Raw genomic sequence first — 13,742 nt, 5'->3', positions numbered from 1 at the left:
AGTGTTATCATAATATACAATAGGAATAGTAGTGAGACAAACTTTAAGTTCTTGCAACAAAGATTGTATCCATGTGATTTCAACAGTGATAAAGGCTACAACATGGTATTCAACTTCAATGAAGGAGCGACCAACTAATCATTATTTCTTAAAACTCCAAAAAATTGCATTGTGACCCAAAAAAACACAATATGAGTATCGATGGATGTACGATCATCTATGTTTCCAACCTAATGGAGAATTACTACAAAGAAACAACCTATGTGCAACAGTGCCATGAAGATATCGAAATAACTGTTTGACAACAAACCGATGTTGAGTAGTGAGACGATGCATGAATTGAGATAATTTATTAATATTGAAGACAATGTGTAGATGTGTTAACAAGAGATATTGCAATGCACCCACCACAACAAAATTGAGTAGGATCGGTTAGAGATATCCCATCATGCAATGTTGGTACATCGTTGGGAGATATATGTGTAATGGTGTCCTTGGTCTTATACATTTTTGTTTTGTCCAAAATATTATGAATGTAATTTTGTTGAGAGAGTATGATGCCATACTTAGTGGGAAGAACTTCAGCTTGTGAAAAATAGGAGAGCCTATCAAGATCTTTGATTGAAAACTTTGTAGAAAACTAATTTATGAATTTATGAATAAGTCCATCATCATTACCTGTAAGAATTAAATCATCCACATATACTAAAAGATATATGGTTAGATGATTTTGTTAAAACAAAAATAGTGATGTGTTAGACTTTATGTTGAAAAACCCAATAAAGAGTCTAAATGGATGAAACTCATTGTACCATACTTGTGGTGCTTGTTTAAGCTCATAAAAAGCTTTTTTGAGATGACGTACATAATGTGGATGTTGCTTGTCAACAAAACCAGGGGGTGACTCATATAAACATCTTTAATGAGATGACCATGAAAGAAGACATTGTCAACATCGAGTTGGTTGATAGACCATCATCAAGAGAGAGCAAGACAAAAGACTAAGCGAATAGTGGTGAATTTGATTATTGGACTAAAAGTTTCATGAAAGGCCACACTTGGTTATTGATGATATCTTTTGGCCACAAGACGAGTTTTGTATCGTTTCACAAATCTATTTGGATCTGATGAAAAAAAGTTATTTAAATCTCATTAGATTTTGAGATGTGTGTGAGGTAACCAATTCCCATGTGTTGTTGTGTTGAAGTGTTTGAAATTTGTTGCACTTTTAAATGTTTTATGATGATAAAAACATAAGTTAAAATATCTAATAATATTCAAAGAATATATTAAAAACATTATCAAATATGAGAAAAATGATTAAATTTTTAAATTTGAGAGAAACATACGATAAATTTTTAGTTTTTTCAATGATTTTTTAAATAATAATTTTATTCTTGATAATAATAAAAAATTAATAAATGAATGAATGTTTAAATTTTTTAAAGTTAATAAATGATAACTTAAATAACTTAAAAAATTTTAACCTAAAATGATAATTTAACAGTAATTTTGACCTAATTTCTGATTAAAAAAAGAAAACCCTAAAATTCATCATTCTAATCAACTGTTAATTATCATAGTCCTGTCAAATTATTTTAATAAATAATCCGTAATAAAGTGAGAAATTCTTACCAAATCATTGAAATCAATGCAATGCCCTAGGCCCCGGCAAAGTTACTTTTTGAAGTGATTTCTTACTGTTTATATCCCACGCGGACAATTAAACAGGGAGGGTCAGATCAGGTGTAAGTGAAGCAAAAGCCAAGGCTGGTGTTGTTTCCTTGTTCCATACAGATACAGAACATTGGATCCATGACAACTTCTAAGCCATCGCTTCGCTTCTTGTTTTTCCTCTCATTATTATTATTTTCTAACTCTCATTTCTATCTCAAAGCTTTTGCTGATGGCGTCACTCCCCTCGAAGCTAGACAACTCAGAGACGAGGTGGGTTTTTTTTTCTATCTTATTGGTTATGCTTGACCAAATTACTATTGTATTTGCCGATTTCCATTTGGTATACTGACAAGATATGAAGTTGTGGTGATTGATCCACAGCATATTTTCCAATTTGTCATGTTTACACATTTGAAGTTCTCTTTCCTGGTAAAATTGATATATGCAATTAAATGTTAAAAACCCTTTAAGAATTCATGCTGAATGTTCTATTTTGTTTGGTTTTTTTCATGAGCATAAGTTTTTTTTTTTTTTTTCAACTTTTTAGTGGTGTAGCTGTTTGTTTGTCTAAATTGAGCGAGTGGTTATTCTTGAATTTCTATAAGAGTTTGTCATTTACTTTACTGTGTGGGTGACAATTTGTTGTTGTTGAGTTGATAATGAATCAGTATTGAATGTTTCTGGGCCAGAGATTGGATTGTTTGAGCTTAAATGTGCTCATTTTATTCTAATGCTTCAGGTTCGTGAGATGTTCTATCATGCTTTTAATGGATATATGAATCATGCTTTTCCAAGTGATGAATTAAGACCTTTATCGTGTGAAGGAGAAGATACACTGGGTGGTTATGCCTTAACTCTGGTAACACTAAATTTGTTATTTTTTAATTTACTTTGATATATTCTAAGTTTTTGCCTTGAAGGTTTTGTTGCAATTATGCCTTGTCACAGATTGACTCCTTAGACACACTGGCTTTACTTGGTGACAGAGAGCGCTTTGCTTCTTCTGTTGAATGGATTGGTAAAAATCTTCGGTTTGATATAGTGAGTAATTCGATTTTTGGACATTGAAAATTAGAAAGGGTGGGATTTCTTTCAATGGTTTCAATAGTTTGATGGGGCATTAAGTGTGCTAATTGCAACTTCTTAGAACTAAATAGTTACTCATTCTGAGATTGATGTTCCAGTTAGCAATTAAATCCTTTGCATTTTGACACGGTTCGTTGAGGTGCTGTGTGTATGATTTTATGATTTGTTTTAGGATAAGCTGGCAAATTTTTTTAGTTCTGAAACAGCTCTTCAATTATTAACATACAGAATTTCTTTGTGGCTTTTGATTGTTTTAATAAATATTAATGTTAAGAGCCTGTTTGGTTGGTACTTGGAGTTTGAACTCCAAATTTTTGTACATATAGCATCTAAGGAACAAACCCTATTATCTTGAATGAGTGCCAAAAAAACAAAGAGAGAGCAGGTGCCAGGAGTGGGGTAGCAGAAGCCTTCATGGTACAATATAGTCCTTGTGCCAAGTTGTTTTCTCAAAATAGCCGCCACTATTGAATTTTCCATTTATATTTATGTTTCATTCTCAAATAATATATGCCTAACTCAACAAAGCTTATTCTAATTGTTCTTTCTTCTTGGTGAAATCTGGTTTTTACCCTACAAAGTTGTTGGTTTATATGCAAAACCTTTTTTCTGGTGTTGCACTGGTCCTTCAGTCAAATTAAAATTAGTTGAATAGTTATTGGTATTATGTGACAGGTTTGCTTATCTAAACTTGAGGTTTCTCATCTCATGCAGAATAAAACAGTGTCAGTGTTTGAGACAACCATTCGGGTTCTAGGAGGACTACTTTCTGCGCATCTTATTGCAAGTGATTATGCTACGGTATCTTTTTTGTGCTGCTTACGTGACATGTTCTTGATCTAGTATTTATTCTTGGTAAAGCTGAGGTCAAATTTGATATTTTCAGCAAGGACAAACTTTTAGTCTTTAAAATTTTGTTATAAGAATTATGATAACTAGTTGTAAAGGCTCAATTTCTTTTGATTCTGGTTGTGGGTATACTTATGCTTCTGTTATAAATGCTATTTTAGCTCTGTATGATCATCTAAAGGTTTTCGTTGATTTCTTATGGACATCCTTCGGACTTCAGGGCATGAAAATTCCTTCCTATGACAATCAGTTACTCAGTTTAGCCGAGAATTTAGCCCAGAGATTATTACCTGCATTTGACACTCCTACAGGTGCTGCCACTGCATCATTATTTCATTGTTAATAAATTAATATTGAACTGTATTACTCTGTGCCTTTGATTTCATCTATTCATTATGACTTTGATTACTTGAGGGTCTGTGCAGAACATGATGTCAATACATTTGTAGTTATTGAGGAGATATTAGTTTAGAAGGTTGATTATTGGCCATGATTTTTTGTAGACTAAAATTTATTGTTACCATTATCATTGCAGCAGCATTTTGGCACTGTAAAGTGCATTTGACCTGCTGCATTGGAAATCTCTCTCTTTTGCTAATATATAGGTACTAAAAATTTGGCTTGCCTAGAATTTGCTATTATTGACTGGTTAAGCAATGATTTTGCAGGAATTCCATTTGGATCTGTCAATCTTTTGTATGGAGTTGATGAACATGAAAGCAAGGCAAAGCTTCTCTATCCTCCTAATAATTGAAAATTTTACTGTGTTGTTAGATTAATCCATGTGTCAATGATCACTTCCTGTGATATTTCATAAACTATTGTCTCATTTTCAACACTAGTGTGCCATTCCATGTAGGATTATTGAAACATGTCATATTCATGGCTTGAGCTTGCAATGTATTAAAGACTATTCAGTGGAGATGCTTAATTCTGAACAGAAATGGAATATATTTGTATATTCAACTCAGTTTATTCTGGATATTATTTTTTCTCCTAAAACGTATCCCTGTTTCCTGTTTAAATTTGGCAAAGTTTTGAAATTCCAGTTTTGATCTGTTTAGATAACCTCAACAGCTGGTGGTGGAACTTTGACATTGGAATTTGGTGTGCTTAGTCGTTTGACAAATAATCCCAGTAAGAAGCTTTTCTTTTCATCACTTTGCATTTGATTGCGTCTTGTGGTTAGGCACAAAAAGTAATATCAGATCTGTTCTGATTGGCTGCCAAAGTAAACTTGGTGAGAAAATTCAGCACTTTTGGCCCCATCCCTCGCCAACTTTCTCAAATTTACTGAGGGAGGGTGCTACCTCTAATCTTCATGGATTGCACCTTTTTTTTTTTTCTCTTCAGGAGGGAGGTGGGGTGATATTTCAAATAATATTACTTATAAATACTCCTTCATGGAATGCAGTCTATGAGCAAGTCACCAAGAATGCAGTGCTGGGACTGTGGGCTCGCCGTTCAAAGCTTAATCTAGTTGGTGCTCATATTAATGTGTTTACAGGTGAATGGACACAGAAGGTAACATTATTTGAACATCATGGTAGTACGTCTGGCCTTGTAACATTGTGTTGCTGTTCTTCAATTTAGCATGATGACATCCTTAAATTTTCTTCTATTCTAGCAATCATCTTTCTCAAATCAAAGAATTTCAGGCTTTTTAAATACATCATACTTTGCTTTCCTTACTGCTTTACAGGATGCTGGAATTGGAACTAGTATTGACTCTTTCTATGAGTATCTCCTGAAGGTAAGTAACATGACTTCAAACCTGAGTGTTATCTCAATATAATGTCATAGAAAGATATCTGGGAGTCTTATTTAATCATTAGGTCAATAGTAATCCCTAGCTATTCACAGCCATTAAGTAAAGCTACTTTATAAAAAAGGGAAGAAAGTATTCTTTTTCTATCATAATTTGGTCTGTGATGTTTGGGCATGTGTTCGTTATTACTTTTCAAGTTGTGATAGAGGTACATAAGACAACTTATGCCACTCAAAAGTCATTCAGTGATTGCTCTTATTTTATTGCTAGTATGCTACCTATTTTTTAACATTTAAAGTTTGTTTTGAATATTATCCTATTTAATCAGAACCTTTTCCTGGCATTATTCTGAAATCTCATGTGTTGTTGATGCATTTTGAAGCAACTCATGGAGACTTTAAGTCATTCAATTTTTTATTTTTTTATCTGGTTTCTTTTCTTGTCTAAGTGATTATTTAGATTTTTTCACCTTTATATTTTATGTATAAGTTCACCTTTAACGGTATCATTTCAGGCATATTTATTATTTGGAGATGAAGAATATCTGTACATCTTTCAAGAATCATATAGAGCTGCTATGCATTATCTTTTCAATGATCCTTGGTAAAAGCTTATGGCCATTATGTCACACTATGTATACATGCTTTTCTTGGTTCTATTATCTCCTTAATTGGCTTTTTTTGGATTCATTTTAACCCTATAAAATTTGGACATTGCTTTTCAATTTGTTTGCAGGTATGTGGAAGTTAATATGGATTCTGCTGCCATAGTCTGGCCTCTATTCAACAGTTTGCAGGCATTCTGGCCAGGGCTTCAGGTTTCTGATCATTTCTTTTTTATGCAATACTTAATAGATCTTGTATCATTTTATGTTTTGTTGAATCAAGTTTGAGATGAATTAATTGAACCCTATTCAAAGGTTTTAGCTGGGGACATTGATCCAGCTATTCGAACACATTCTGCCTTTTTAAGCGTCTGGAAAAGATATGGTTACACTCCAGAGGGTTTTAACCTTGCTACACTCACTGTTCAGGTAGCCAAATTATTTGAAATATTCATGCTTTATTGATTTTTAATTTTGATATCTGTGAAGCTGCATATTACTGTTGGGGTTTTGATTAAGTGAAATGTTGTCCATATTAACAAATTATGCTGCTCTCTTACTGGAAAAAATATAAGCAATACTGATTCAAATATCAGAAATTAAGGCTTGCCAAATCATTTTACTTTGGCAAAAAGACTCTCTGTTAAAATTGTAGCTTTTGTTCCTCCACAAACTAAATGATTAGCCTTTCAGTAAGTACTTGGATGTGTAATAGGTCTTTACCTGGTTGGTATTGATATTTAGGGCATGAAAACTGTGGCCCAACTTCACTGAAGCACTTTGTCTTTCTAGCTACCTTTGTGTTTTACTGTTCCCTCTCTCTCTTAGTTTGTTTACTGTTAGATGGCATTTTGCTCTGCTTGAGAGTAGATATCTCACCCACTAATATCATATTGTTAGCATTGTGTTAACTGTTTCCTCTACCTTTGTTTTACAGAATGGGCAGAAAAGTTACCCACTGCGTCCAGAGTTAGTAGAGAGCACATATTGGCTCTATAAAGCTACTAGAGATCCACGGTTAGTCAAATATAAATATTTTGTTTGAAAAGAATGTAAAAATAGTAATTTTAAAAAAATGAGCTATTATTATTCAAGCAAGCAATTATTGCAAAGTTATCTTGCCTGGTATGTCAAATACCTTTTGTCTATTTAATGCGGACCATTGTTAAATTTGCACTTTTCTGAGCGAAATAGACACCATACCTAAAATTATCTTTGTAGATATCTTGATGCTGGAAGGGACATGGTTGCTAGCTTGCAATATGGAGCAAGATGTACTTGTGGATATTGTCATATAGCAGATGTGGAGTTCCACAAACAGGAAGATCACATGGAAAGCTTTTTCCTAGCAGAAACGGTGAGAACTTAAATTACATGTTTTGTTCAGATTTTTGTTCTTCCCTTTTGACTCATGTTTGGAGGATTATTATTGTTATAATGATTACATTGTTCAAAAGTCTCTCACTTTCTAGACGTAGATAGTCTAAGAGATCTGACTTATCCAATGCTGACAGCAAATGAGATATTCGGGGAAACAGGAAGACTAGTGATGAGTTGTAATTGTTGATTGGATTACAATTTTGACATTGAGATGTCAGTCAGAATACTTCTCCTTCCTATAATCTTTGTCATGTTCTTTCTGTGACATACCCTCCTGTGATTGTTCTTTGACAAGGACAACTCTTTTACTGTCCTACCTGACAATAGTATTCCAAGTGCTCTTGGCACATGACTTTTTCTATTAATCTGTTTTTCATTCTTTCTTTTTTCTAGATTCATGGAATTTTGTTTATAACCTGCCTAAATTTTAGGTCAAATATCTGTGGCTGCTCTTTGATTTGGCTGTGGGTCCAGATAACCTTGTTGAGAATGGGCCATACAAGTAAGTCTTCATTCTTAAAAGTAATTACGTGTAAATAATGGAATCTGGCTGTGTGAAATTGCTTTATTTTCCCTTCTACTAAGGGCTCTAAGATTTTTGTTACCAGGTACATTTTCAGCACAGAGGGCCACTTACTGCCTGCAAGTCCACAAATTTCTCTAGCAAGGGAGCATTGTTCTTATTTTGGGGCTTACTGCAATAGTGGTGATCCTAAACAGAAATCTGAATCATCAGATGTTTCTCGTGATCATCAAGAAACTAATGGTAGTAGACTCTATGAAGGATGGGCTCATTCTGGATTTTCATCTGACTCTTCTCATACACCTGTATTGGGGTTGATTAAGGTCAGTGTTGAGTTGATTTTATTCTAAACTTGTTGGTCTTATTGTATCTCTATGTTGAAGTCTATTCTGAGATTATTAGGATAATGAACCTCTTACTCATCTTCAAGAGTATGATGAGCTGCAAGAGCTCAAAATTCTGTGGTTAGAGACTACAATAAATGTCATGTCGATTTGATGATTCTTCTAATTTTGCATTAATCAATAGAAAAGCTCACTTTTTTTAATTAATATTTCATTCATCTTTCAGCAGGGGCTTTGCCCAGGACTGACGCATGAACAAAAATATGGCATAATGTATCTTGCCTCAGTGGATACGCCGCCAGCAGATGAATCTGCAAGCCAAAGGGAACTGACTGTGGTCCAGAGTAGTGTGGTGGTTGTTTCTGACCAAAGAACCAATCATTCAGCATCCGAAAACAATAGTGAATGTGACAGTCATAAGAATTGAGTCATGGAAAAGCAGATGGTGGTCTATCTAAAATGTGGAAGGCCTTCCAAAATTAAGGTAATCTTGGCTGGTATGCAACCCTAAATCATAAGGACTCAGCCTTTTGTGTCTTGCTTTCATCAACTGATCTACAATCAATGACAATGACCAACAAATATTAGTAGGGCTGACAGTAACTGGTTGGGCATTGTAAATGCAAATTTGCAAGTGATTGATGCTTCCATCTCCTGACAAAATGTGTTTAGTGATCACAGGTGCAATCGATTCGGCAATTGTTGATAGACTGAGCATTGAGTTTGATGGTGTAAGTATAAATTGAAGTGTTGAGTAGGTTTGAAAGACATACGGTGTTGCCAGTTATGTTACCCTTTGTCGGACAGTTACATTGTAGGCTTGTGAGTTTGCATAATTTTAGGTGAATCTTTTGTATACTTTCTGCAGTGGGTCAAGATCTTGAAGATGAAATGGAGGTGGGTGCCCTATCAACATAGTTCTTTTCCTTGACAATACCTGCCTAATTCGATAGTGAATGATACAGTGAATACAAGGTTGCCATTTTTTAGAGAGGTGGGGAAAATTTTCCCTGTTGTTTGAATGAAGATTGAAATTCTTTTGTATGGTTTTCAAAAATATTGAAATAATTTTCACAAAAAAGTTATCATTATTGTGACCCGAAGTCTCACATCGCTCTCGTTTTGTCTACTAAGCTTGTATATAAGCAGGGCTCAGAAGCCCTTAACTCAATAAACGCGTTTTAAAGCCGTGAGGGTCTGAAGTCCAAAGCAGACAATATCTGTTGAACTGTTTATAATACGTTATCAACATGATAGCGATGGGGGAAGTGTGTTGTGACCTGAAGTCTCACATCGCTCATGTTCTGTCTACTGAGCTTGTATATAAGCAGGGACTAGAAGTCTTTAACTCAATAGACGCGTTTTAAAGCCGTGAGGCCTGAAACTCAAAGCGGACAATATTTGTTGAGCTATTTATAACAATCATTTCTTTTTCCATAATTATTGTAATATTTTTATTTTAAATGAGGGGTAAAATGCAACTGGAAAAAGCTATCCGCCCCTTGTGATGTTTTTGGTAGGAAGATCTGATTTACAAAATAAAAACTGAAAAAGGAATTGGAAAATAGTAGATATTTATTATGAAAATCTTTGTTTTGAGATAAAAAGGATTGACTTAAATTTGATTTAAAAAATTATTTTACATTTTATAACATGATTATCAATATTATACAATACACGTATCTTATGATATGAAAAGATATATATTATAATGTATATTGAATTAATACAATACAGTAGATATATTGTATGATATGATATATTTTATTTATATGGATTTATGCATTTTTTAGATAAAATAATAATGTAATAATGGTGTATATGATAAATTTAAAATTTTTTAAAATGTTTGTGATATTTTTTTAAAATGATTTTTGGTATAGGAAATGCAATTATTTTATTTATTTATTAATGATAATGTAATAATGGTGTAGGAAATGCAAAAAATTGTGAATATTTTATTTATTTATTTATTTTATTTTATAATTTATTTTGGTGATACATACTAGTCTCTACATTACACGATAAAAAAAAAGTAAATTATATTTTTTCATCCAAGATTTGGTCCAAACCATTAAATTTAAAGTAACGTTATAAGGGTAAAATAGTAAATTTACCCTTATAGTAAATTCATCGAAGATTTGGTCCAGAACACTTTTACATTGAATCATTGTATAAATCTTTCTTTTACTCAAATTTAAATTTTGTTAAATAAATTAATGTTATAAAGGTAAAATAATAAATTTACCAAAAAAACTACAAAGGATAACTTTTTAACAAACCTTGCTTGTACATTTAAACATAATAATTTAATTTTTTTATAGGTTTAATTTTAATATAAATTAAAAATAAAACATTAAAAAATAAACCAAAGGGCCCGGATCAGGGCCTGGTCTGGGCCCTGCAATTGGATGCAGTGCCCGGGCCAGTCCCTGTCTCCAAGGGCCCAGGCCCTCCAAATGCTGGACCGGATATGCCCGGGTCTACCAATTTCAAACATCAGTTGACCTAAAACGGTTCATCGACCGTTAAACCTTCTCAGATCTTTGGCGCCAATGAAGGGAAATGAATTACTCTCTCTTGCAGCTTCTCAACAAAACCCATTCTCTGAAATCAGTCAAATCTATCCACTCCCATCTAATACTGAACAATTTGCTCATCTCATCAGACCTTATTCTCAACAAACTTCTCCGTCTCTATTCACGCTTTGGTGCCATTGAGTACGCATGCAAGCTGTTCGATGTTATTCCCCAGCCAAATCCGTTTCTTTGGACATCCTTGATTCATGGGTTTGTTGAGAATTTTAAATATACAGAAGCTTTTAACGCGTTTACGAGAATGCATAGTGGGTCTGTGGAACCTTTGAATTTTACTATTGCGTCAGTTCTGAAGGGTTTATCTCGTGAAAAGAGGTTAAAAGAAGGGGAAGAAATCTATGGCTTTGTGTTTAAAAAGGGTTTTGGCTCTGACTTGATAGTGCAGAATGCGGTTTTAGATTTTTCCATGAGATGTGGGAAAGTGGATTTTGCGAGGAGTTTATTTGATGAGATGAAGGAAAAGGATGTCGTTTCGTGGAATACTATGGTTTCAGGTTATGGTAATAATGGTAGAGTTGATATTGCACGGGAATTTTTTAATGAGATGACCGAGAGGAATGTGGTTTCTTGGACAAGCATAATTAATGTGTATGTTAAGAGTGGGAACATGGTGGAGGCCAGGGTTCTTTTTGATAGAATGCCTAATAAAGACCTTGCGTCATGGAATGTGATGGTTTCTGGATATGTTAATGCTGGTGATCCTTTCAGTGCTCGATTTATTTTTGAAGAAATGCCAATTCATGGTGTTGAGACTTGGAATTTAATGATTTTAGGGTTTTGTAAATTAGGAAAGGTTGAACTTGCTAATGATTATTTCAACAGAATGCCAAAGAGAAATGTTGCCTCATGGACCATAATGGTAGATGGATATATTAAGTCTGGAAATGTTGATCATGCAAGATTCTTATTTGATCAGATGCCAGAGAAGAATCTGGTCTCTTGGTCGACAATGATAAGTGGTTATGCCAAAAATGGGCAGCCTCGTAATGCATTGGATTTATATAATTGCTTGAAAGGCCAAGGGATCAAGCCAGATGAGACTTTTATATTGGTAATCATCTCAGCTTGCTCACAGTTAGGGGTTATAGATACAGCTCAATCAGTGATTTGTGACTTTGTGGGGCCTTCACTTTTTTCTAATTTGCGGGTCGTAACCAGTTTGATAGACATGTATGCAAAATGTGGAAGCATTGAGAAGGCTGTGAAAGTCTTTGAGATGGTTAATGAAAAGGATTTGCTGTGTTATAGCACTATGATTACAGCTTTTGCAAACCATGGATTAGTCCAAGATGCCATTTCTTTGTTTGCTGAGATGCAAAGGGCAAATATAAAACCTGATGGAGTAGCTTTTCTTGGAGTTTTGACAGCATGCAACCATGGGGGTCTTCCAAAGGAAGGCAGGCTGTACTTTGAGCAAATGAAAAATGAATATGGAATTCAGCCTTCAGAAAAGCACTATGCATGTTTTGTTGACCTTCTTGGTCGTGCTGGGTGTCTTGAAGAGGCACACAAGCTTATAAGCAACATGCCAATTGCACCGCATTCAGTTGTATGGGGTGCTTTACTTGCAGCTTGTAGGGTCCATTGCAATGTCCAATTGGCTGAAGTTGCAGCCAGTGAGTTATTCAAGATTGAGCCTGATAATTCTGGAAATTATGTTCTTCTATCTAACATTTATGCTGCTGCTGGGGTGTGGGACGGCGTTGCTAGAGTAAGAACATTGGTAAGAGAGCATCAAGTCAGAAAGAACAGGGCTTCTAGCTGGATTGAGTTGGGATGTATTGTCCATGAATTTGTCATGGGAGACACTTCACATTTTGATTCAGAAAACATATACTTTATCTTGGATTTGCTCAGTCAAGATATGAAACTTTTGGGATATATAATGGACTATAAGAAAACTCAAGTATTGCCTTCCAACATACACTACAACATTTTGGAAGATGGATGACACAATGAAATGTGATGGAGATAGAGGTAAATCTTGTGCTGAATACTTCAAAAAATATTTAGAAAAGATCCTCCCATGGTTTTGTGACATTTTTTTAGCTAGTATATCTATGCTATTCTGTGAGAGGGCGCTAACTTGTAGAATTACCAACTGGCAATTTGAATCGATTTATCAGAATGGAAACGGTATACAGAACAGATGTTAAACTTATCAAGTTTAATAGGGGAATCCCAGTTCAAAGAGAAACCTGTAAGGTTTATGATTTTCTTGGATGATTTCATTTCCTTTTCATCCCTTGGGATTTTGATTTTGTGTTACAAAAAACTCACTTTGTTAGAGCATAGGCTGTAAAGAAATTTGATTTTCTTGCTGCTTATTTTCATGAGCAAAGAGCTTGTAAAAATACTTTGAAACTGGAAGTCCAAGGATTAAGCCAACATATGCAAGGCCTTTAATACAGTAGGCCTATCAGGTTGTTACCCATAAATTTGGCCAATGAATTCTACTGCATATAGATAATATAATTATCTAGTAGAATTCAACTTAACTACCAACATAATTAAAAATAATGATGAATTGAATACTTATGTTGCCAGTATTTAACTGCCATGTGGCAAAAACATAGGAACACATCATTGTTAGTATATAGATAACTCACATCAAGAACGTATAAATAACTTACATCGGCTAAATACATTTAGTCGTGCTATGCGAATGGACAAATTCCTATCTTGATGTAATGGTAAGGACATATCTTTTTAGGTAAAAAGAGATATGCGTCGATACGTGTCTACCATTAAATGAGATATTCAAATTGCTGAAATAAACAATTGGATATAATCATTATCTCATCGGCCAAATAAATTGTGTTGCATTCAATATAAAATAGTGAACCATTCTAGTGACACATTAAATACAAAACAACTAAGTATATCAAACAATATGTTTTATATTAAATATAAA

General features: G+C 34.0%; 2 protein-coding genes across 9 annotated transcripts; both read left to right on the top strand.

Annotated features, from left to right (window-relative positions):
* Positions 1–1,635: 1,635 nt before the first annotated feature.
* On the top strand, positions 1,636–9,328 carry LOC123211887 (alpha-mannosidase I MNS4). 8 transcript variants are annotated; one of them, XR_006501482.1, is made up of 19 exons: positions 1,636–1,947; positions 2,417–2,536; positions 2,626–2,718; positions 3,478–3,564; positions 3,833–3,923; positions 4,281–4,336; positions 4,677–4,749; positions 5,027–5,136; positions 5,315–5,365; positions 5,895–5,983; positions 6,116–6,197; positions 6,300–6,413; positions 6,922–7,001; positions 7,206–7,341; positions 7,796–7,866; positions 7,973–8,210; positions 8,458–8,715; positions 8,913–8,962; positions 9,100–9,328. XR_006501482.1 is itself a non-coding variant. In XM_044630848.1 (17 exons), exons 1-17 carry the CDS (start codon positions 1,816–1,818, stop codon positions 8,656–8,658), a joined length of 1,821 nt encoding a protein of 606 aa, XP_044486783.1. In that variant the 5' UTR covers positions 1,636–1,815; the 3' UTR covers positions 8,659–9,328. The 8 variants fall into 8 exon arrangements, 2 of the variants coding, with proteins under 2 accessions (XP_044486783.1, XP_044486782.1); XR_006501483.1 differs by having other exon boundaries at positions 8,904–8,962; XR_006501484.1 differs by having other exon boundaries at positions 8,461–8,715; positions 8,913–9,328.
* A 1,425-nt stretch (positions 9,329–10,753) lies between these two features.
* On the top strand, positions 10,754–13,218 carry LOC123210949 (pentatricopeptide repeat-containing protein At4g02750-like). Its single transcript, XM_044629445.1, has one exon. It carries the CDS (start codon positions 10,797–10,799, stop codon positions 12,777–12,779), a length of 1,983 nt encoding a protein of 660 aa, XP_044485380.1. The 5' UTR covers positions 10,754–10,796; the 3' UTR covers positions 12,780–13,218.
* The last annotated feature ends 524 nt before the right edge of the window (positions 13,219–13,742 follow it).

Source organism: Mangifera indica, chromosome 3, assembly GCF_011075055.1.
Source record: "Mangifera indica cultivar Alphonso chromosome 3, CATAS_Mindica_2.1, whole genome shotgun sequence".
In the NCBI taxonomy this organism is placed as follows: domain Eukaryota; kingdom Viridiplantae; phylum Streptophyta; class Magnoliopsida; order Sapindales; family Anacardiaceae; genus Mangifera; species Mangifera indica.
The sequence above is the reverse complement of the archived record's forward strand: the minus strand, read 5'-3'. Positions and strand labels throughout refer to the sequence as shown.

Coding starts and splice junctions, on each gene's coding strand:
- LOC123211887 (XM_044630847.1), top strand. CDS start 1,816: ATGACAACTTCTAAGCCATCGCTTCGCTTCTTGTTTTTCCTCTCATTA. Junction 3,924..4,280: donor TGCATTTGACACTCCTACAG/GTGCTGCCACTG, acceptor ATGATTTTGCAG/GAATTCCATTTGGATCTGTC. Junction 5,984..6,115: donor TATCTTTTCAATGATCCTTG/GTAAAAGCTTAT, acceptor ATTTGTTTGCAG/GTATGTGGAAGTTAATATGG.
- LOC123210949 (XM_044629445.1), top strand. CDS start 10,797: ATGAATTACTCTCTCTTGCAGCTTCTCAACAAAACCCATTCTCTGAAA.